The following is a 23159-nucleotide window of genomic DNA, read 5'->3' as shown; positions in this document are numbered from 1 at the left end:
CCCGTTCTCAGCTTGACCCTTCCCCCCCCAGCCTCCCGTTCTCATCTCATATAGGAAGGCCTCTCCTCATTCTTTGTCTACTTTTCTCTGAAGAAGCACGAATTGTGCGAAACGTCAGGAATTTTTTCTTCTTAAATTTTAAATTATACTCCTTTTATCTTTTTACCCTTGAACAAAAAGGTTTGGACTATGTGAAATAGAAGAGGATTACTCTCACTATTACAAAAAGGACACAATTTTTCCAACAAACAAAGACAAGCACATGGACCTTTGGAGACGTGTTGGGGATGGTATGGAAGAGCTCTTTCCCGTATGAGATATTCATTTTTCTGGGTTGGGGAGTACTCCCAAAACCACTGTGTGTACACATGAAGATTTTAAAGTTTGGAGTGGATTGAAGCTGAACCACTATCAGAATTGAAGCATAAAGGAGTGATCACTTGTGAATGAAGTGTTTTTCTCCCACTTGAGAGGGGAGGTTTTTTCTCACCTTAGTGTGGAGTGCTTTCCTAGAAAGATTGTTTTTAAGAAGTAAACAACCTAACCTATAGTGGGAATTTCATGCGGACTGCTCCTTGGTATACATTCCCCTTCCCCCCATGTTTTGAGGGGCTGAGGCCTGTATCAGGCTTAGTTGCCATTTCTGGAGCGACCACCAGATGGCAGCAGACAATGATTTGTTGTAGGAGAAAATGAGTTGTGAGTGTTGACCTCTTATCTCTTTTTATATTGGGTTTTGTTTCATTGGAGTTTCTTTTCTAAAATAGAGCCAAATTTTTCTTTGTTTTTTTGGTGTACATATATTTTTTATTTTTGTCCTTTGTGTGTGTATATATATTTATATTTCAACTTTCATATGATCCTTTCTTTTAGTGGGGATTCCCAGCAAGGGTTCCGGTTATTGATTCTTTACCATGACAGTGCCAGTATCTAACCGTTTCCAGGCTCTAGTTAATCTAAATGACCAGGGTGAGTCTACTGGAGAAATTAGGATTATTCCTCCTCTGCAAGATGTAACCCTCACGAAGGGATATTTTAAGGCTTTACAAGCAATTCATCACTCAGAAATGTTAGATTACTCTGCAGTTAATCATTCTTTTCCAGCAGGTATGGTAAGGCAGGTGAACAAATTGGCGGCCTTTATTAAACCCTCCTCGCCTAACCAACAGACCCTGGCAAAGGTCAAACTTAACACCAGCAGGTGGATGGAGAACAATATGCATATTCAGAGGGAGCATTATGGGTAATTGCCTTATGCATTCAGAATACCTCAACTTATAACCAGGAAGCTCTAGATAAGGCGGTGATGTGGGCAAAGGCCAGATACAAACACAAATGTACATCTTCTTCAGTAACTACCTTAAAAGATATGCTGCAAAAACCCATTGACCCACCTGCCTCTACTAAACTGATAACCTCTCATCAGGCTAATTCCAGTTATGCGGCTGCAGTGACTAGCAAGTCACCGACTGGCAAGGCCTTAACGGGAGCCCAGGCCCACAGGGACTCTGGAATATGCAGGAATATTCCAGGGGGATCGAGTGACACCTCGGCAAGGGGCAATATGGTTAAGGAACAGGCCTTTAGTATTCCTGTAGACAAACAGACAAACCATAGCCTGACTAGCAACAGCAATACCATAGGGTTTGGGTACACAGGGAAGGGAGGTGCAGGTAGAGGTTCATGTTGGGACTACTTCTCCCCGTAGAGTGGTTCCCTCTATGAGCCCACCTACTAACCAACTATCTCCCCTCTTATGGGAAACCTGTCTCACCCCTCGGGAATTAGGCCCTGCAAAGAGTGGAAGGACTAGCTTCAGACTTACCCCAACAATCAAGAAGAGCACAGGGATATCTAATCCCCAAACTCAGCGACCAAGATGTAATTTGGCCCAGCCTAAAGTCCCATCCTTGATAATCCCAGGTAGAGAGCACTCAAATGTACCTTTAACAGCAGAGGGATTGGAGATTATTGTGAATAACGGAAATAGTCTAAAACTACCATTGAATAATGTGGCTGTTTTGATGGATGACATGGTTTTATCCAATTCTACTGCAGGTTCACAACAAGATAATCATCAAGGTACGGTAGCAATGGAAAACGGAAACGAAACGGGATCTGGGACAGAACTAATACTGGAACCTGTAAAAAGAGATACACTTCTTTATCCCACATGTCATTCCAGAACTGAAAGGAAAATAAATGATTGGAGTATTGAGATTACAAAGCCTGTGGTTTTTATTGGATTCCAACCTTGCGCAGCTTTACAGACACTAACACACAGATAGATAGTTTTCCGGGAGCAACCTTCAGACATATTGCAGGAGTGATAGGCAAGTTGGAGAAACAACAAAACACACAGAAGGTGGTTTTATCAGTGGGTCTTGTTAATGGCTTGAACCAGCAGTATACAACTGCAGTCAAGCAGTTGCAACAGCTACTGAATAAAACCACTGAAGTTTTTCCTCGTGCACAGGTTTATGTTCCCATCATACACTTTTCGGATGAGCTTTCATGGGAAAAGCAAGAGGTACTGAATCAATTGAACCAGTATATTCAGAAAAATTGTAGGGAACTACTGGATCTGAATAAACTTAGATTTCACACAATGCAGGATGATCCAATACATTGGAGACCAGATACAGCTGTAAACATTTTAAATTACTGGCTAGACCAGTTAAACTATTAAGAAGGGAAGAGTGTATCGGTATTACTCCCCAGCACTCTAATGTACTTAACTTATCGATTACTTTTAAACTTACAGCGGCAGAACAGCAACTTCTGGAGAAGGGCCTTATGTTTATTCCGACACCCGCTAAGATAGATGGTATGGAGCTCAGGAGGGATCTGCACCCGCTAAGATAGATGGTATGGAGCTCAGGAGGGATCTGCACCCGCTAAGATAGATCGTATGGAGCTCAGGAGGGATCTGCACCCGCTAAGATAGATCGTATGGAGCTCAGGAGGGATCTGCACCCGCTAAGATAGATGGTATGGAGCTCAGGAAGGATCTGCACCCGCTAAGATAGATGGTATGGAGCTCAGGAGGGATCTGCACCCGCTAAGATAGATGGTATGGAGCTCAGGAGGGATCTGCACCCGCTAAGATAGATGGTATGGAGCTCAGGAGGGATCTGCACCCGCTAAGATAGATGGTATGGAGCTCAGGAGGGATCTGCACCCGCTAAGATAGATGGTATGGAGCTCAGGAGGGATCTGCACCCGCTAAGATAGATGGTATGGAGCTCAGGAGGGATCTGCACCCGCTAAGATAGATGGTATGGAGCTCAGGAGGGATCTGCACCCGCTAAGATAGATGGTATGGAGCTCAGGAGGGATCTGCACCCGCTAAGATAGATGGTATGGAGCTCAGGAGGGATCTGCACCCGCTAAGATAGATGGTATGGAGCTCAGGAGGGATCTGCACCCGCTAAGATAGATGGTATGGAGCTCAGGAGGGATCTGCACCCGCTAAGATAGATGGTATGGAGCTCAGGAGGGATCTGCACCCGCTAAGATAGATGGTATGGAGCTCAGGAGGGATCTGTACCCGCTAAGATAGATGGTATGGAGCTCAGGAGGGATCTGCACACTTATCATAGAAAATTAAAATTACTTGATCATTTTAATTATAATATTGATAACCAAAGAATACCATTTATTGGTCCATCACACTGGGAGCCTAAGTTACAGGGAGTGTCTAATACGATGCAGACTTTAATTCAAAGGGTGTCACGATCGTCTATGGGTGAGAGAGTGGACCAAGGCGCAGCGTGCAAAATACATTCTCTTTTATTTAGAGAAGGGAAAAACACAAAACGAACATTGAATACAAACGTGAAGCTAAATGACGTAAGTGCAATGACAAGCAACAAACGTTCAACATAGGCATTGGGGTTTTGTGGGTAATTGTCTATGACTGCCTTAAATATGGCTCTCAATCAGAGACAATGAACCACAGCTGCCTCTAATTGAGAACCAATCTCGGCAGCCATAGACATACAAATACCTAGACAAGACACTGACCCAATTTCCATACAAAACCCCTAGACAATACAAAAACACATACATTCCCCATGTCACACCCTGACCTAACTAAAATAATAAAGAAAACAAAGAATACTAAGGCCAGGGCGTGACAAAGGGACTCTACTTCCTTTAGTAATTTAGGTTTTATATGGCAGGAAAAGATAATCTTACAAAACAAGAACGTAAATCATTAAAATCCTTAAGTAAGAATTCAAACATAGTTATAAAACCAGCGGATAAAGGATCAAAGATTGTTATATTGGATAAAACCCAGTATCTGAGGCGAATAGGCAGTTGAGTAATTCTAAACATTATAGACCACTTACTCATTCATTGCAGCAGGAGACCCAGAGAAAAATGAGGCGGATTATAGGGGAACTTTATGAGAATAATTACATTACAGACAAACAAATGTTTTATCTATTTGGACCAGATACCCCACGCCCCAGACAATTGTATTTGTTGCCTAAAATCCACAAACCTCCTGAGACTTGGACCATTCCTTCAGATGTTCCATGTGGTAGGCCGATTGTATCGGATTGTGGTTCGGAATTGTATAGAATAGCGGAGTATTTAGATTATTTCATAAATCCTCTGTCACGGAAACATCAAAGCTTCATTAAAGATACGTACGAATTTGTGACAAAATTGAAAGAAATTAGTGTGCCTCGAGAAACTGTGTTTTTTTCAATTGATATTGACTCCTTGTATACCAACAGTGACATCAACTTGGGTCTTAGAGCAATCAAAAACATTTTCCATAAATATCCAGACCTGCATAGGTCAACTCCACTGCTTTTATTGGTTCAATGAGAACTTTCAGCAATCCATACTCAGTTGGACCCAAACCACTGAGAAATACATCTGCTTTCTTTTCATCTTTGATTTCATTTGCAGCCAGCCAACGCTCAAAACGCGCTAAATGGGAATCAAAATCCTCTTTTGTGGCCTCAAACTCTGGTACTCGACCAATAGTTGCCATTTCCTTCATTTTCAGAATTTTCATCTAATTCTTCACTTTCTCCATTTCAGAAGTTTCTGCAATTTCTTAATTTTCTGCACTCATTTGTAATAATTTTCCGTTTGTTATTTTTCGTCGTTTAAAAAAAGATGTTTTACAATATTTCTCCGCTGAGATCGCCTGTTTTCAATGGGTTCAATGACAGTTCTTCCATTAAACACCAGAGGGCAGTGTCGCTATTCTGGACTCCAATATAGGCTTGCTACTTTGCAGCTCCCGAACACTGTAAAAGCTGCCATCAAAGCGAAGGGTGGCTACATTGAATAATCTCAAATCTAAAATATATTTGATTTGTTTAACACTTTTTTGCTTACTACATGATTCCATATGTGTTATTTCATAGTTGATGATGTCTTCACTATTATTCTACAATGTAGAAAATAGTAAAAATAAAGAAAAACCCTTGAATGAGTAGGTGTGTCCAAACTCTTGACTGGTCCTGTATGCTTCAGTAAGGTTGGTTTCTTAGCGTTCATAGCAATGGTTATCAACTGTGCGCAGAGATGGAACGTAAATCACATAAAATATATTTTGTGGTGGCAGCTGCAGAGAAGTATTTTGGTATACGAGATCTGACTTCAGAAGAGTTACAGGGATGGTGTCCTGAGGGAGGGATGGTGTCCTGAGGGAGGGATGGTGTCCTGTTCTCCCAGGTCATCCGCACGGTGCAGGAGCAGATAGGGTCAAAGTAGTGGAATGGGGTAGTGGGTTCTTCATGAGTGTAGTTTTTTCAAATGAAAAAGGGGTGTATAGGTGTAGGGTTAGTTGGTGGTGCAATTATTCATATTTATTTCATTTTACGAACAAGAATAATTAAGATAGTTGAATGGACTATAGGTTGGCCGTGACTGGCCTCACACTTCAGTACAGTAGGTGGCAGTGTATGCACCTTAACGTCGGATAAAATCCGCCAACCGATTCCCAACGAAGAAGAAGAGCGCCTCTCTCTCCAGTCAGCAAGGAAAGGTGTCGTGTTCAAGACTGCAACAAACTGATCGCTATTTGAGGTGCTGTTGAAATAACATTCATTTCCTAAAATAGAGATTAATGGGCGTTGGCCTGAAAAGCACTGATTACAAATTATTGAAATCTTTATGCACGATTAGACAACTTTGCACAATTTAGGTAGCAAGCCTGTCTTGACTTTTCATAATTGTCTAGCTAACCTGGCAGGAGGTTAGCCAGCAGTTAGCTAGCAGCTACAGTTCCTCTTTTGAAACATGACAACACATCAGTGAAGTAGCTGGCCAACGTAGTTCGTGGAAGGTGACATTGAAGCTGGCTTGTTTTATGGTTTTTTCCACTCTGACCAAATGGCTTGCCGGCTAACGTTAGCTGCCTAACTAAGTAGCATGCTGTAAGCAGCTAGCTGGCTAAGTATGTCTGCAGCTAGTTAGCTAGTCAGGTTCTATGCTGTCAGACGGATAACAAAAAAACATGTTGAACTAGACAAGTCAGTTAAGAACACATTGTTATTTACAATGACGGCCTACAAAAAATGTCTTCTGCGGGGATTAAACATACATTTAAATAAAAATCTAGGACAAAACGCACATCACAACACTAACGTTACTAAGACAACAACACAGCATATCAACAACACATTGTTCTGGGGTCGAAATAATCAAGGGACCCAACAGTGTAAAGCTGCTGGGAAAGAGCCGTAAGAATCGGACGACGCGTTAATTACCAGTACCGAGTCGATGTGGATCAGGACAGCGCAGAGAGAAATGTCATTTTGTCACATGCTTCGTAAACAACCGCTGCAGACTAACAATGACATTCTTAATTACGTGCCCTTCCCAACAATGCAGAGGAAAAAAATGGAAATAAAATAACGAGGAATAAGTACACAATGAGTAACGATACCGTGGCTATATACACAAGTGATCAATATTCATTTGGAAAAGTCAGCTTTTTAAACCAACATGGCTCAGTTTAAATTGTTTTTACATTGTAGTAAAACAAAATCTCATTTGATATGTGTTTTGACATAAAATTACTACATTCTGTGGCAATGAATGTTTTTTCCCATTAAAATGCAATTTGATTAAAGTTCCCAGTACCGAGTCGATGTGTGAGGGTACTACGTAAATTTTTTATTTATTTATTTTTATTTTATTTATTTAACCTTTATTTAACCAGGTAGGCAAATTGAGAACACGTTCTCATTTACAATTGCGACCTGGCCAAGATAAAGCAGAGCAGTTCGACACATACAACAACACATAGTTACACATGGAGTAAAACAAACATATAGTCAATGATACAGTGAAAAATAAAAAAAAATAAGTCTATATACAATGTGAGCAAGTGAGGTGAGATAAGGGAGGTGAAGGCAAACAGATATATGTATAAATAAATAAAAATATAAAAAGGCCATGGAGGCGAAGTGAGTACAACACAGCAAGTAAAATAAAAACTAAAAAAACACTGGGATGGTTGGTTTGCATTGGAAGAAAGTGCAAAGTACAGACAGAAATAATGGGGTGCAAAGGAGCAAAATAAATTAATAAATAAATACAGTAGGTAAAGAGGTAGTTGTTTGGGCTAAATTGTAGATGGGTTATGTACAAATGTTATGTACAAATGAGAGATATGTAACGTACATAACGAGATACATAACGTATACAGTGCCAGTCGAAAATGTGGACACACCTACTCATTCCAGTGTTTTTATTTGATTTTTTACTATTTTCTACATTGTAGAATAATAGTGAAGACATCAAAACTATGAAATAACACATATGGAATCATGTAGTAACCAATTTTTAAAAAATATATTTAATATTTGAGATTATTCAAAGTAGCCACCCTTTGCCTTGATGACAGCTTTGCACACTCATGGCATTCTCTCAACCAACTTCATGATGTAGTCACCTGGAAGGAATTTCAATTAACAGATGTGCCTTGTTAAAAGTGAATTTGTGGAATTTCGTTCCTTAATGCATTTGAGCTAATCAGTTGTTGTGATAAGGTAGGGGTGGTACAGAAGATAGCCGTATTTGGTAAACCCTCGTATTGTCTTAAGTATCAAAAATGACCCGCCACTATGTTGAACAGCAGAGAAAACCCTATAAATATTTTTTCAACTTGAAATGTGATGACTTTTCCTAGAGTGACCCCAACATTAGAAAAAGTAAACATCGCCTTTGTTCATATTTACATGAAAGCTGTACTCCACCAGGGTACAAAGATTCTGAGGGTCATTTTTGATCCGGCAGTTATAAAATAATTTACACACCAAAAAAAAAAAGCACAACAATGAGAAATTGAGATTGTGTGCTACTGATTGAACTCACGACCCCCACACATGACTCAAGTTCACAGAGAAAATAAAAACAATTTCAGACAAAATAAACATTTCTTGAAAACATTTCTTGCTAATGGTGAATGCAGTCAGAGGCTATAAAGGTGCTGCAGATGACAGTCCCTCCAGTTCTCTGCTGAAGCCATGAGTGCACGTTTCAGTGCCCAACAGGTCGTAGATCTGATTTTTATTTTCTTCAGATGTCCAGGAGGAACAAGAGAACAATGGTTTAGAAGAGGTATTTAAAGAAGAAGATGGGGAAGAATACACAACCCAGAGCACGATGCATCATCTTCAGATGGAGAAATCCCCAGCTGAAAGATACATTTTTGTCAAAGAACAGCAAAATAACATGGTCCTTGTCACCATATGATAACCAGGGCAGGATGGCAGCACACATGTCATAAGGCTGGCCCACAAGGCATGCAGTTGCCCAGGACATTGCCTCAACATTCTACTTGTTCACACCAGCCATCGAAAAAATCATCCTGGAAATGACACATTTGGAGGGTTTCTGTAAATATGGAGACAACCGGAAAAGGATGGATGAGATTGACCTGCGTGCCTACATAGGACTGCTAATCTTAGTGGGTGTGTATAGGTCCAGAGGCGAGGCTACATGTAGTCTCTGGGATGCAGAGAGTGGAAGGGCGATTTTCTGTGCCACGATGCCACCGAAAGTCTTTCACACGATCTCAAGAATGCAAAGATTTGATAACTGTGAGTCAAGACGTGTGAGAGACAAACCGGCAGCCATAAGAAGTGGGTGGAGCGTCTGCCGTACCTCTACAACCCTGGGCCTGAAGTAACAGTGGATGAGCAACTGGTTCCATTCAGAGGTACATCTTTATTTTCATATCTGTAATGTAAGTGATTCACTGTTAATTTTATTATGTATTGCTGTAATATCATTGATTTATGTGATTGTTTTCTGTGACACTGATACTAATTACTGATAGTAATCTCTTTTGTCAAAAGGTCACTGTCCTACCGGTAGTATATGCCCAGCAAGTCAGCAAAGTATGGCGTCAAGATATGGGTGGCCTGTGACACACAATTCAGCTACGCTTGGAAGATTCAAGTCTACACAAGGAAGCTGACCGGTGGAGGCCCGGAGAAGAACCAGGTGATGCGGGTTGTGCTTGATGTGACAGATGGACTGAGGAGGCACAATGTCACGTGTGACAATTTCTTCACCTCTTATCAACTAAGCCAGCAGCTCCAGAAGAAGATCACCATGGTTGGTACAGTTAGAAAGAACAAGCCTGAGCTCCCCCCTACACTCCTCGCAACAAAGGGGAGAGAGGCCTTCTCATCAAAGCTTGCCTTCACCACCACTCTAGTTTCTTACCTCCCAAAGAGGAACAAGAATATGGTCCTCCTGAGCACACTGCACAAAACGGCTGAGATCAGTAATCATGAGGACAGGAAGCCAGACATCATCCTGGACTACAACCACAACAAAGGAGGTGTGGACAAGGTGATTGGAACTTACAGCTGCAGGATGACTGGCCCCTGGTCATCTTCCATATCCTCATTGATGTGTCCTCATACAATGCCTTCGTGATATGGAACAAGATCAACCCTACCTGGATGCCTGATAAGCGGAACAAGAGGAGGGTGTTCCTGGAGCAGCTGGGAAAGACACTTGTAACCCCACACATTCAAAGAAGGGAGAGCCAAAGGACTGTAAAACAAATACATCTGCAAAGTCCATGCACACACACTTGCATACTTTCCTACATGTGCTAATTAGATTTCATTGATTTATGTTCAGGTTTTTGTATCTAGTTTATTCTTATTTGTTTATACACCTTGTGGGTGGGGCAATGGTTAAAAAAATGTGAGAAGACTAGTATTTTGTAGTTGAATTCCTCATTGTACAGTATAAGAATCACTATGTTGCCAAAAAAAATTCAAGATGTATTGTTTCCTTTCAATAAAATGCATTCAAGACTACTTTTTCACATTTCTGCTTCTATCTTAGTGCTGTCTATTGCTAAAAAAAATGTTTACACCTATGCAGTACCTTTTAAGAAATAATAAACCTCTACTTTAGTAAAGAACTATTGACAGGTGTGTTGTAATAAAAACGAGTGGTGTAGACTGCATTTAATCAGTGTTTCTGCATTGTGAAGAGGGAAACCCAGATATTCAAAGTTTGAAGAATGACTGGTTGTTTCTTCATGTAAAATAGATTGAGTTAAAAATTCAATTAAGCTACTTTATTTTAGGTGTTTAGTGAAGGTGGGTCATTTTTTACCCTTAGGACAAGGAGTCTACAGAATGTTAAGACTACACAAGGGTTGTTTAAGACATGAAGGTCAGTCAATCTGGAGAATTTCAAGGATTTTGAAAGTTGCTTAAATTGCAGTCGTAAAAACCAAGTGCTATGATGAAACTGGCTCTCATGAGGACCGCCACAGGAAAGGAAGACCCAGAGTTACCTCTGCTGCAGAGATACATTCATTAGAGTTACCAGCCTCAGAAATTACAGCCCAAATAAATGCTTCAGAGTTCAAGTAACAGACACATCTCAACATCAACTGTTCAGAGGAGACTGCGTGAATCAGGCCTTCATGGTCGAATTGCTGCAAAGAAACCACTAAAGGACACCAATAAGAAGAAGAGACTTGCTTGGGCCAAGAAACACGAGTAATGGACATTAGACCGGTGGAAATCTGTCCTTTGGTCTGATGAGTCCAAATTTTTGATTTTTGGTTCCAACCGCCGTGTCTTTGTGAGATGCAGAGTAGGTGAATGGATGATAGCCGCCTGTGTGGTTCCCACCGTGAAGCATGGATGAGGAGGTGTGATGGTGCTTTGCTGGTTACACTGTCAGTGATTTATTTAGAATTCAAGGCACACTTAACCAGCATGGATACCACAGCATTCTGTCGCGATACGCCATCCCATCTGGTTTGGTCTTAGTGGGACTATCATTGGTTTTTCAACAGGACAATCACCCAACACACCTCCAGGCTGTGTAAGAGCTATTTGACCAAGAAGGAGAGTGATGGAGTGCTGCATCAGATGATCTGGCCTCCACAATCACCCCACCTCAACCCAATTGAGATGGTTTATGATGAGTGAAGGAAAAGCAGCCAACAAAGGCTCAGCATATGTGGGAACTGTTGGAAACGCATTCCAGGTGAAGTTGGTTGAGAGAATGCCAAGAGTGTGCAAAACTGTCATGGCTACAATGAAGAATCTGAAATACAAAATATATTTTGATTTAACACTTTTCTGTTACTACATGATTCCATATGCGTTATTTCATAGTTAAGATGTCTTCACTATTATTCTACAATGTAGAAAATAGTAAAAAATAAAGAAAAACCCTTGAATGAGTAGGTGTGTCAACTTTTGACTGGTCCTGTAGGTACGGATAAAGTGACTAGGCAACAAGATAGATGAACAGTAGCAGCAGCGTCCAGTGCCTTTGGAAAAGATATCGCAGAAAGCTTCATCGATAAGTGCATCGATGACGTCCCCCCCACAGTGACTGTACGTACATACCCCAACCAGAAGCCATGGATTACAGGCAACATCTGCACTGAGCTAAAGGGTAGAGCTACCGCTTTCAAGGAGCAGGACTCTAACCCGGAAGCTTATAAGAAATCCCGCTATGCCCTCCGACGAACCATCAAACAGCCAAACCCTCAATACAGGACTAAGATAGAATCGTACTACACCGGCTCGGACGCTCGGATGTGGCAGGGCTTGCAAACTATTAGACTACAAAGGGAAGCACAGCCGAGAGCTGCCCAGTGACACAAGCCTACTAGACGAGCTAATTTACTTTTATACTCGCTTGAGGCAAGTAACACAAACATGCATGAGAGCACCAGCTGTTCCGGAAGACTACGCTCTCCGCAGCCAATGTGAGTAAGACCTTTAAACAGGTCAACATTCACAAGGCCGCAGGGCCAGACGGATTACCAGGATGTGTACTCCGAGCATGCGCTGACCAACTGGCAAGTGTCTTAACTGACATTTTCAATCTGTCCCTGGCTGAGTCTGTAATAACAACATGTTTCAAGCAGAACACCATAGTCCCTGTGCCCAAGAACACTAAGGTAACCTGCCTAAATGACTACCGACCCGTAGCACTCATGTCTGTAGCCATGAAGTGCTTTGAAAGGCTGATCATGGCTCACATCAACACCATTATCCCAGAAACCCTAGACCCACTCCACTCTGCATACCGCCCCAACAGATCCACAGATGATGCAATCTCAATAGCACTCCACACTGCCCTTTCACACCTGGACAAAAGGAACACCTATGTGAGAATGCTATTCATTGACTACAGCTCATCACTTAGCTAAGGACCCTGGGACTAAACACCTCCCTCTGCAACTGGATCCTGGACTTCGTGACGGGCCGCCCCCAGGTGGTAAGGGTAGGTAACAACACAACACATCCGCCACTCCCTGTTCACTCATGACTACACGGCCAGGCATGACTCCAACACCATCATTAAGTTTGCCGATGACACAACAGTGGTAGGCCTGATCACCAAGAACGATGAGACAGCCTATAGGGAGGAAGTCAGAGACCTGGCCATGTGGTGCAAGGACAACCTCTCCCTCAACGTGATCAAGAAAAAGAAAAATCACCAACAAACTAACATGGTCCAAGGACACCAAGACAGCCGTGAAGAGGTCACAACAAAACCTATTCCCCCCTCGGGAGACTGAAAAGATTTGGCATGGGTCCTCAGATCCTCAAAAGGTTCTATAGCTGCACCATCGAGAGCTTCCTGACTGGTTGCATCACTAGTCATAGACTGTTCTCCCTGCTACCGCACGGGAAGTGGTATCGGAGCGCCAAGTCGAGGACCAAAAGGTTTCTAAACAGCTTCTACCACCAAGCCATAAGACTACTGAACATCTAATCAAATGGCTACCCAGACTACTTGCATTGGACCCCCCCCCATTCTTTTACGCAGCTGCTACTGTTATTATCTATGCATAAGTCACTTTAATAACTCTACTCACGTGTGTATATATAACCTCAATCACCTCAACTAACCGGTGCCCCTTCACATCGCAGTTGCAAATGAGAACTTGTTCTCAACTAGCCTATCTGGTTAAATAAAGGTGAAAAAAAACAAAAACAAATTGACAGCCTAGCTATTGTTATTTCACTGCTACTCCTTAACCTCTCTAGGGTATGTGAGACGGTAGCGTCCCACTTCTTCAACAGCCAGTGAAACTGCAGGGTGCCAAATTCAAAACAACAGAAATCCCATAATTAAAATTCCTCAAACATACATGTATTTTACACCATTTTAAAGATACACTTGTTGTAAATCCAGCCACAGTGTCCGATTTCAAAAAGGCTTTACGACGAAAGCAAACCAAACGATTATGTTAGGTGAGTGCCTATTCACAGAATAACACAGCCATTTTTCCAGCCAAAGAGAGGATTCACAAAAAGCAGAAATATAGATAAAATTAATCACTAACCTTTGATGATCTTCATCAGATGACACTCATAGGACTTCATGTTACACAATACATGTATGTTTTGTTTGGTAAAGTTCATATTTATATCCAAAAATCTGAATATACATTGGCGCGTTACGTTCAGAAGTTCCAAAACATCCGGTGATTTTGCAGAGAGCCACATCCATTTACTCATTGAAATACTCATTATAAATGTTGATGAAAATACAAGTATTAAACATGGAATTTTAGATGCACTTCTCCTTAATGCAATCGCTTTGTCAGATTTCAAAAAAGCTTTACTTAAAAAGCAAACCATACAATACTCTGAGTTGGCGCTCAGAGCCCAATCAAGACACAAATATATCAGCCATATTGTGCAGTCAACAGAAGTCAGAAATAACATTATAAACATTCACTTACCTTTGATAATCTTCATCAGAATGCACTCCCAGGAATCCCAGTTCCACAATAAATGTTTGTTTTGTTCGATAATGTCCATCATTTATGTCCAAATTCCTCCTTGTTGTTCTAGCGTTCAGTACACTTTCCAAACTCATGACGCGCGGGCAAGTCCAGCGGAAAGTACGGACGAAAAGTAAAAAAAAGTTATATTACAGTCCGTAAAAACATGAGAAAGTATTGAATCAATCTTTAGGATGTTTTTAACATAATTCTTCAATAATGTACCAACCGGAGAATTCCTTTGTCTTCAGAAGTGCGATGGAACAGAGCTCGCTCTCACATGAACGCGCATGGTCAGGTCATGGTAGACATTACTCAATCCCCTCTCATTCAGCCCCACTTCACAGTAGAGGCATCAGACAAGGTTCTAAAGACTATTGACATATAGTGGAAGCCTTAGGAAGTGCAACATTACTAATATCCCACTATCTTCAATAGGAGCTGAGTTGAAAATCAACCAACCTCAGATTTCCCACTTCCTGGTTGGATTTTTTCTCAGGTTTTTGCCTGCCATATGAGTTCTGTTATACTCACAGACATCATTCAGAGTGTTTTCTATCCAAATCTACTAATAATATGCATATTCTAGCTTTTATGGCTGAGTAGCAGGCCATTTACTCTGGGCTTTTCATCCGGATGTGAAAATACTGCCCCCTACCCCAAAGAAGTTAATTATTATTTTTTATTTTTTTGCTATTTAAAAAAAAAAACTGCATTGTTGGTTAAGGGCTTGTAAGTAAGCATTTCACTGTAAGGTATAACCCTGTTTTATTTAGATAAAGACCCATTACTCAGTACTTTGTTGAAGCATCTTTGGCAGCGATTACAGCCTCAAGTCTTCTTGCGTATGATGTTACAAGCTTGGCACACCTGTATTTGGGGAGTTTCCCCCATTCTTCTCTGCAGATCCTCTCAAGTTGATCCATTGTGGAGGCCTGTCTCAGTGGACTAATCCATTGTAGAGGCCGCGGGGATGGACTAATCCATTGTAGAGGCCTGTCTCAGTGGACTAATCCATTGTAGAGGCCGCGGGGATGGCACACCAATATTACCAGTAGTACATTTAACGTTACCATCATTTCTAATCTACAATGTTTGTTTGGTTACCGTAATTTCTGTTCATGCATTCAATATATTATTAGTATTTTACAGTTCTCATTGTAGGAGTGGACACGTTGTTTGAAGACTCACAACCTGGGCTACACTTGGGAGAAACAAGTTTTGGTTTATTTCATTCCATTTTTGAGTTGTCAATTAATTGTCTTTTGTTTGGAGCGCTCCTGCCATTCTTGAGTAAGGACACGCACCTAATTACAGATAGAAGTAGTCCTAGGTGACCTGGCCTGCGCGCAAATGTAGTCCTATAAAATGTATCCCTTTTGGGGATCTGATAGTACGTCTGATTGTCTTAACTCACCACCACCGTGGAGCTTCTCAAAGTCTGTTTTTCTTCACCTCAAACAGCAAGGAAACAAAGTCTGTTTTTCTTCACCTCAAACAGCAAGTAAACAAAGTCTGATTTTTACATCCATTGAGAATGACAATAATTCCTCAAAGTAGCCTATTAGAGAAATATTTCAAATTCTTTCACATTAAAGAGGAAAAAAATTGTGCTCAAATCCAGTGGAAATGTCAAATATGCCTACCTTATCCCTTAAGCAAATAGTCTACAGCTGTGTCTGTCCAGAGCTCACTGATACAGGAAACACTGAGGGGACAGAATATTTTATCAATGTTGCCAGTTGGTTAGCACCAGTTTGGACTGGACCAGGTTAATATTTATACAATGTTGCCAGTTGGTTAGCACCAGGTTAATATTTATACCATGTTGGTTAGCACCAGTTTGGGGCTGGACCAGGTTAATATTTATACAATGTTGGTTAGCACCAGTTTGGGGCTGGACCAGGTTAATATTTATACAATGTTGCCAGTTGGTTAGCACCAGTTTGGGCTGGACCAGGTTAATATTTATACAATGTTGCCAGTTGGTTAGCACCAGTTTGGGGCTGGACCAGGTTAATATTTATACAATGTTGGTTAGCACCAGTTTGGGGCTGGACCAGGTTAATATTTATACAATGTTGCCAGTTGGTTAGCACCAGTTTGGGGCTGGATCTGGTTAATATTTATACAATGTTGCCAGTTGGTTAGCACCAGTTTGGGGCTGGATCTGGTTAATATTTATACAATGTTGCCAGTTGGTTAGCACCAGTTTGGGGCTGGACCAGGTTAATATTTATACAATGTTGCCAGTTGGTTAGCACCAGTTTGGGGCTGGACCAGGTTAATATTTATACAATGTTGGTTAGCACCAGTTTGGGGCTGGACCAGGTTAATATTTATACAATGTTGCCAGTTGGTTAGCACCAGTTTGGGGCTGGATCTGGTTAATATTTATACAATGTTGCCAGTTGGTTAGCACCAGTTTGGGGCTGGATCTGGTTAATATTTATACAATGTTGCCAGTTGGTTAGCACCAGTTTGGGGCTGGACCAGGTTAATATTTATACAATGTTGCCAGTTGGTTAGCACCAGTTTGGGGCTGGACCAGGTTAATATTTATACAATGTTGCCAGTTGGTTAGCACCAGTTTGGGGCTGGACCAGGTTAATATTTATACAATGTTGGTTAGCACCAGTTTAGGCTGGACCAGGTTAATATTTATACAATGTTGCCAGTTGGTTAGCACCAGTTTGGGGCTGGACCAGGTTAATATTTATACAATGTTGCCAGTTGGTTAGCACCAGTTTGGGGCTGGACCAGGTTAATATTTATACAATGTTGCCAATTGGTTAGCACCAGTTTGGGGCTGGACCAGGTTAATATTTATACAATGTTGCCAGTTGGTTAGCACCAGTTTGGACTGGACCAGGTTAATATTTATACAATGTTGCCAGTTGGTTAGCACCAGTTTGGGGCTGGATCTGGTTGATACAATGTTTCAAGTTCGTTGCAGACAGGCCAATGTGATTTATAGGGTATTCATTTTTATCAGGATGTTGGCTTTATAGAGACTATTTTTACATAGTTAGCAATACAAGTTACTTTTAGAATTGTATAATTTTGGTTAACCACATGACATTGATGTTGAGATTTGAAGACTTTATTATAAATGAAACTATTTAATGAAAATGTACATTTGAAAATCATAATTGGCATGATAACTTGACACTCCAAATGGAAAAGGTTGCCGACCGCTGGTATATATTACCAGCAACTTAAGGAGTTAATTTTTCTCCCCCTTCTGGGTAGGCTATATTGATCTCACTCCCTCGTTAGTAAGTTGTCTTCATTTTTAATCACATTGCTTAAAGCATCAGACAAGCTTAGTAGCCTACATATAGTTGATTTTATTAAAACATAGGGTGTGTCTATATACAGTGCACTTACTCTAAAGTGGATTACTTTTTATGTTATTTTTTATCCTCAACAATCTACACACAATACCCCATAATGACAGTGGGGGAAAACATGTGTTTACATAAGTATTCAAACCTTTTGCTATGAGACTCGAAATTGAGCTCAGGTGCATCCTGTTTCCATTGATCATCCTTGATGTTTCTACAACTTAATTGGAGTAAAATAATTGATTTGACATGATTTGGAAAGGCACACCTGTCTATATAAGGTCCCACAGTTGAGAGTGCATGTCAGAGCAAAAACCAAGCCATGAAGTCGAAGGAATTGTCTGTAGAGCTCTGAGAGGAGTGCCGAGGCACAGATTGATGAAAACCTGCTCCAGAGCGCTCAGGACCTCAGACTGGGGCGAAGGTTCACCTTCCAACAGGACAATGACCTTAAGCACACAGCCAATACAACGCAGGAGTGGCTTCGGGACAAGTCTCTGAATGTCCTTGAGTGGCTCAGCCAGAGCCCAGACTTGAACCCGATCGAACATCTCTGGAGAGACCTGAAAATAGCTGTGCAGCGACACTCCCCATCCAACCTGACAGAGCTTGAGAGGATCTGCAGAGAAGAATGGGAGAAACTCCCCAGATACAGGTGTGTCAAGCTTGTAGCATCATACCCAAGAAGATGAGGCTGTAACCGCTGCCAAAGATGCTTCAACAAAGTACTGAGTAAAGTGTCAATGCTTATGTAAATGTCCCCAGCATAAGGTGCACCTGTGTAATGATCCTGCTGTTTAAGCTTCTTGATATGCCACACGTGTCAGGTGGATGGATTATCTTGACAAAGGAGAAATGCTCACTAACAGGGATGTAAACACATTGTGCACAAAATGAGAGAGAATATTTTTGTGCGTATGGAACATTGATCTTTTATTTCAAGCCCATGAGTCCAACACTTTACATGTTACGTTTATATTTTTATTCAGTGTAGCTACATATTGAACTTTCATTCTCTCAGGCCAGGGGCACAATGTATGAATTTATGGTTGCATCAGAATCGCCGTTATAATCATTGGCCAGTATGTAGAATTAAAACCACAAGTCCAAATTCCTATCTCTATCTCCATCCATGGCTAATTTAGAAAGGGGACAATTTTAGCTAGGTAGCCACCGGAGGACAACACAACGAGATGCAACAATTCAAGTTGTTTCTGTCAATTATATATTGATTGGAGTGAAGCCAAATCCAAACTGGCTTCCCTTGACACTTATTTTAATCAAGGGAGGCCAAATGCTTGCTTGCTTCCCTTGCATTCAATGCTACTGGTGGCAACAATATCAATCTTTTTGACCGGACAGCATCATATGTATGATTTGGGTGGCTGGAGTCTAAGACAATTTGTAGGGATTTATACCGCCTGGTATAGAGGTCCTGGATAGCAGGGAGCTCTACCACACTACCCTCTGTAGCTCCTTGCAGTCGGATGCCAAGCAGTTGCCATACCAAGCGTTGATGCAGCCAGTCAAGATGCTCTCAATGGTGTAGCTGTAGACCTTTTTGAGGATCTGAGGACCCATGCCAAATCTTTTCAGCCTCCTGAAGGGGAAGAGGCATTTTGTTGTGCCTTCTTCACACCTGTTGGTGTGTGGACCATGTTAATTCCTTAGTGATGTGGACACAGAGGAACTCGAAGCTCTCAACCTACTCCACTACAGCCCCGTGGATGGGGGCGTGCCCTACTCCACTACAGCCCCGTGGACGGGGGCGTGCCCTACTCCACTACAGCCCCGTGGACGGGGGCGTGCCCTACTCCACTACAGCCCCGTGGACGGGGGCGTGCTCTACTCCACTACAGCCCCGTGGACGGGGGCGTGCCCTACTCCACTACAGCCCCGTGGACGGGGGCGTGCTCTACTCCACTACAGCCCCGTGGACGGGGGCGTGCTCTACTCCACTACAGCCCCGTGGACGGGGGCGTGCCCTACTCCACTACAGCCCCGTGGACGGGGGCGTGCCCTACTCCACTACAGCCCCGTGGACGGGGGCGTGCCCTACTCCACTACAGCCCCGTGGACGGGGGCGTGCTCTACTCCACTACAGCCCCGTGGACGGGGGCGTGCCCTACTCCACTACAGCCCCGTGGACGGGGGCGTGCCCTACTCCACTACAGCCCCGTGGATGGGGGCGTGCCCTACTCCACTACAGCCCCGTGGACGGGGGCGTGCCCTACTCCACTACAGCCCCGTGGACGGGGGCGTGCCCTACTCCACTACAGCCCCGTGGACGGGGGCGTGCTCTACTCCACTACAGCCCCGTGGACGGGGGCGTGCCCTACTCCACTACAGCCCCGTGGACGGGGGCGTGCCCTACTCCACTACAGCCCCGTGGATGGGGGCGTGCCCTACTCCACTACAGCCCCGTGGATGGGGGCGTGCTCTACTCCACTACAGCCCCGTGGACGGGGGCGTGCTCTACTCCACTACAGCCCCGTGGACGGGGGCGTGCCCTACTCCACTACAGCCCCGTGGACGGGGGCGTGCCCTACTCCACTACAGCCCCGTGGACGGGGGCGTGCTCTACTCCACTACAGCCCCGTGGACGGGGGCGTGCCCTACTCCACTACAGCCCCGTGGATGGGGGCGTGCCCTACTCCACTACAGCCCCGTGGACGGGGGCGTGCTCTACTCCACTACAGCCCCGTGGACGGGGGCGTGCCCTACTCCACTACAGCCCCGTGGACGGGGGCGTGCTCTACTCCACTACAGCCCCGTGGACGGGGGCGTGCTCTACTCCACTACAGCCCCGTGGACGGGGGCGTGCCCTACTCCACTACAGCCCCGTGGACGGGGGCGTGCCCTACTCCACTACAGCCCCGTGGACGGGGGCGTGCCCTACTCCACTACAGCCCCGTGGACGGGGGCGTGCCCTACTCCACTACAGCCCCGTGGACGGGGGCGTGCCCTACTCCACTACAGCCCCGTGGACGGGGGCGTGCCCTACTCCACTACAGCCCCGTGGACGGGGGCGTGCCCTACTCCACTACAGCCCCGTGGACGGGGGCGTGCCCTACTCCACTACAGCCCCGTGGACGGGGGCGTGCTCGTCCCTCTGTTGGTTGTTGTCCTGGCAGGTCACTGACTTCCCTGTAGACTGTTTTATCGTCGTCGGTGATGAGGCCTACCACCGTCATGTTGTCAGTAAACTTGATGATGGAGTCATGCACAGGAGTGGCCCGCGTGTTGTCAGCATGGCGGATGTGTTGTTGCCTACCCTCACTATATAGGGGCGGCCCGTCAGGAAGTCCAGGATCCAGTTGCAGAGGGAGGTGTTGTCCCAGGGTCCTTAGCTTAGTGATGAGCTTTGAGGGCACTATGGTGTTGAACACTGAGCTGTGGTCAATGAACAGCATTCTCCGATGAATCGATAAGATTGAAGTACTGCTAGTTTGTCTTTTTCATCAACATGCTAGGCTAGCTAATGCTATAGCAGCCCATTGGAGTCCATGAAAATGCAACACCTAGCATTGGTTGCTTTAATATTAGCTTGCCTACAATGCTGATGGAAAGGTTTCATTGTGATGCTCGTTTTTAATCTTTCTGATTTGTCAGTTGCCATAATTAGTACACTGACATCTCCCATCACAGGATTGATGTTTTCTAAGACATATCTCACGCTGTCCTGATCGTGGCACGTTCCGACTAGAGAATGTAATTAACATGTAGCCGGATTCTTATAACTACAAGCGAAACAGAGTTAAGTGGAGTAGCTCGCTAGCTAGTTGTACATTACTGTCATTCTGAAACTAGACTTTCACCTCTGGCCCAGTAACCTGCTACTGCTGGTGACTTAGTTGGGGGACACGGTCAGAGAGGAATAACCCTGTGTGTCTGCTTACAGGGATCCAGGCAGAGAGAAAGAGGTGGAACGAGACGGCTGGACTGACAATGACCACTGAAGGGGATCCCAGCCTCTCGGCCAAACTGCTGCAACTGGTGCTGCTGTCCACCTATTGGGGCATGCAGATCTGGTTTACCTGCATATCTAGTAAGTACCTTGACCTCTAAACCCCTTAACCCTGTGAGAGGGTGTATGCTGGACAGTACTCCTATAGCGCTCCTGTGTGTTTTTGATCAGGCTTTGTGATGGACAGCCACCTGAACAGACACACATTTGGTTTGATCCAGAGCAGACTGGTTCCGTTCTACCTTCACCTGGGCTCTCTCTGTGCCTTCCTCAACCTGACGCTGTTCGCTGTCTACCACCCTGCAGACCTGCTAGATGACAGAGAGGCCTTCCAGGTAACCCTGACCCTACCACCCTGCTAGATGACAGAGAGGCCTTCCAGGTAAGCCTGACCCTACCACCCTGCTAAATGACAGAGAGGCCTTCCAGGTAACCCTGACCCTACCACCCTGCTAAATGACAGAGAGGCCTTCCAGGTAACCCTGACCCTACCACCCTGCTAGATGACAGGGAAGATTTCAATTGCATACTCATCTCCTTCTCAAAAACCCATTGGATGAGAAAGCCAGAGGTCCCTCCTTTCAGACCTTCTCCTCCAATGGGTAATGAAAAGGAGAGGACGTGAAGTATGCAACAGATTCTCCCAGGGAGACCTTACAGGGACACGAGGAGTCCTGACCGTGGGAGAATCCTCTCCTCATAACCCATTGGAGGGTCCGAAGGGAGGGACCTCTGGCTTTCTCAATGGGTTTTTCAGAAGGAGACGAGTATGTAATTGAGATTCTCCCCCAGATCTGTAACCTTGTCAGGGACTCGATTACATCTGGAGTCATTCCTCTAATCAGCTATGCAGCTGCTTTCATACATTGATATACTTTGTCTCTCTCTGTAGATTGGGGTATACTTCCTGTGTGTGTCGGTAGCAGTGGTCAACGCCCAGTGGTTCGGTCAGATGACATCAGAGATAATGGAAGACATGCATCTAATGGAGCAAGCCCAAGGATTGGGCCAGGACATTGGTCTGTCTACCAATAGGGAGGCTTACGCCAAGCTGTGTGAGACAGACGGTAGATACAGGAGTCTTTCTTGTCGGCTGTGGCTTTACAGACTGTTGTCTTCGCTGTGTAACGTCTGCTGCATTACCTGCAATGCACACAGCCTGTACTACCTAGCAGAGAACCTTACTTCACTATAGCACAGTTACGAAATATGGATGGTAAGTCCACGGGTGGCTGGAATGAATGGTATCGACACATTAAAATCATGGTTTCATACCATTCACATTACTATGAGCCGCCCTACACTCACCAGCCAGCTCTGTTCTTTTTAAAGTTCAGCCATTTTAATCTTCTACTAGATGGAGGGATGTATTTTATTCTACTAGATGAGAGATGGAGGGATGTATTTTATTCTACTAGATGGAGGGATGTATTTTATTCTACTAGAGAGATGGAGGGATGTATTTTATTCTACTACCAGAGATGGAGAGATGTATTTTATTCTACTAGAGAGATGGAGGGATGTATTTTATTCTACTAGATGAGAGATGGAGGGATGTATTTTATTC

The 23159-nt window shown here is 43.7% G+C and overlaps 1 protein-coding gene and 1 long non-coding RNA gene across 2 annotated transcripts; both read left to right on the top strand.

Moving 5' to 3' along the window:
- Window positions 1-9: 9 nt before the first annotated feature.
- Window positions 10-2220, top strand: LOC129869511 (uncharacterized). The gene is made up of 2 exons (XR_008761956.1): window positions 10-699; window positions 874-2220. It is a non-coding gene; the product is annotated as an uncharacterized LOC129869511 (long non-coding RNA).
- A 3743-nt stretch (window positions 2221-5963) lies between these two features.
- si:ch211-121a2.4 (transmembrane protein 205) lies at window positions 5964-22878 on the top strand. The gene is made up of 4 exons (XM_055943979.1): window positions 5964-6057; window positions 21527-21673; window positions 21764-21927; window positions 22485-22878. Exons 2-4 carry the CDS (start codon window positions 21574-21576, stop codon window positions 22785-22787), a joined length of 567 nt encoding a protein of 188 aa, XP_055799954.1. The 5' UTR covers window positions 5964-6057; window positions 21527-21573; the 3' UTR covers window positions 22788-22878.
- The last annotated feature ends 281 nt before the right edge of the window (window positions 22879-23159 follow it).

This window comes from Salvelinus fontinalis, chromosome 14 (assembly GCF_029448725.1).
Source record: "Salvelinus fontinalis isolate EN_2023a chromosome 14, ASM2944872v1, whole genome shotgun sequence".
Classification (NCBI taxonomy): Eukaryota; Metazoa; Chordata; class Actinopteri; order Salmoniformes; family Salmonidae; genus Salvelinus; species Salvelinus fontinalis.
The sequence above is the reverse complement of the archived record's forward strand: the minus strand, read 5'-3'. Positions and strand labels throughout refer to the sequence as shown.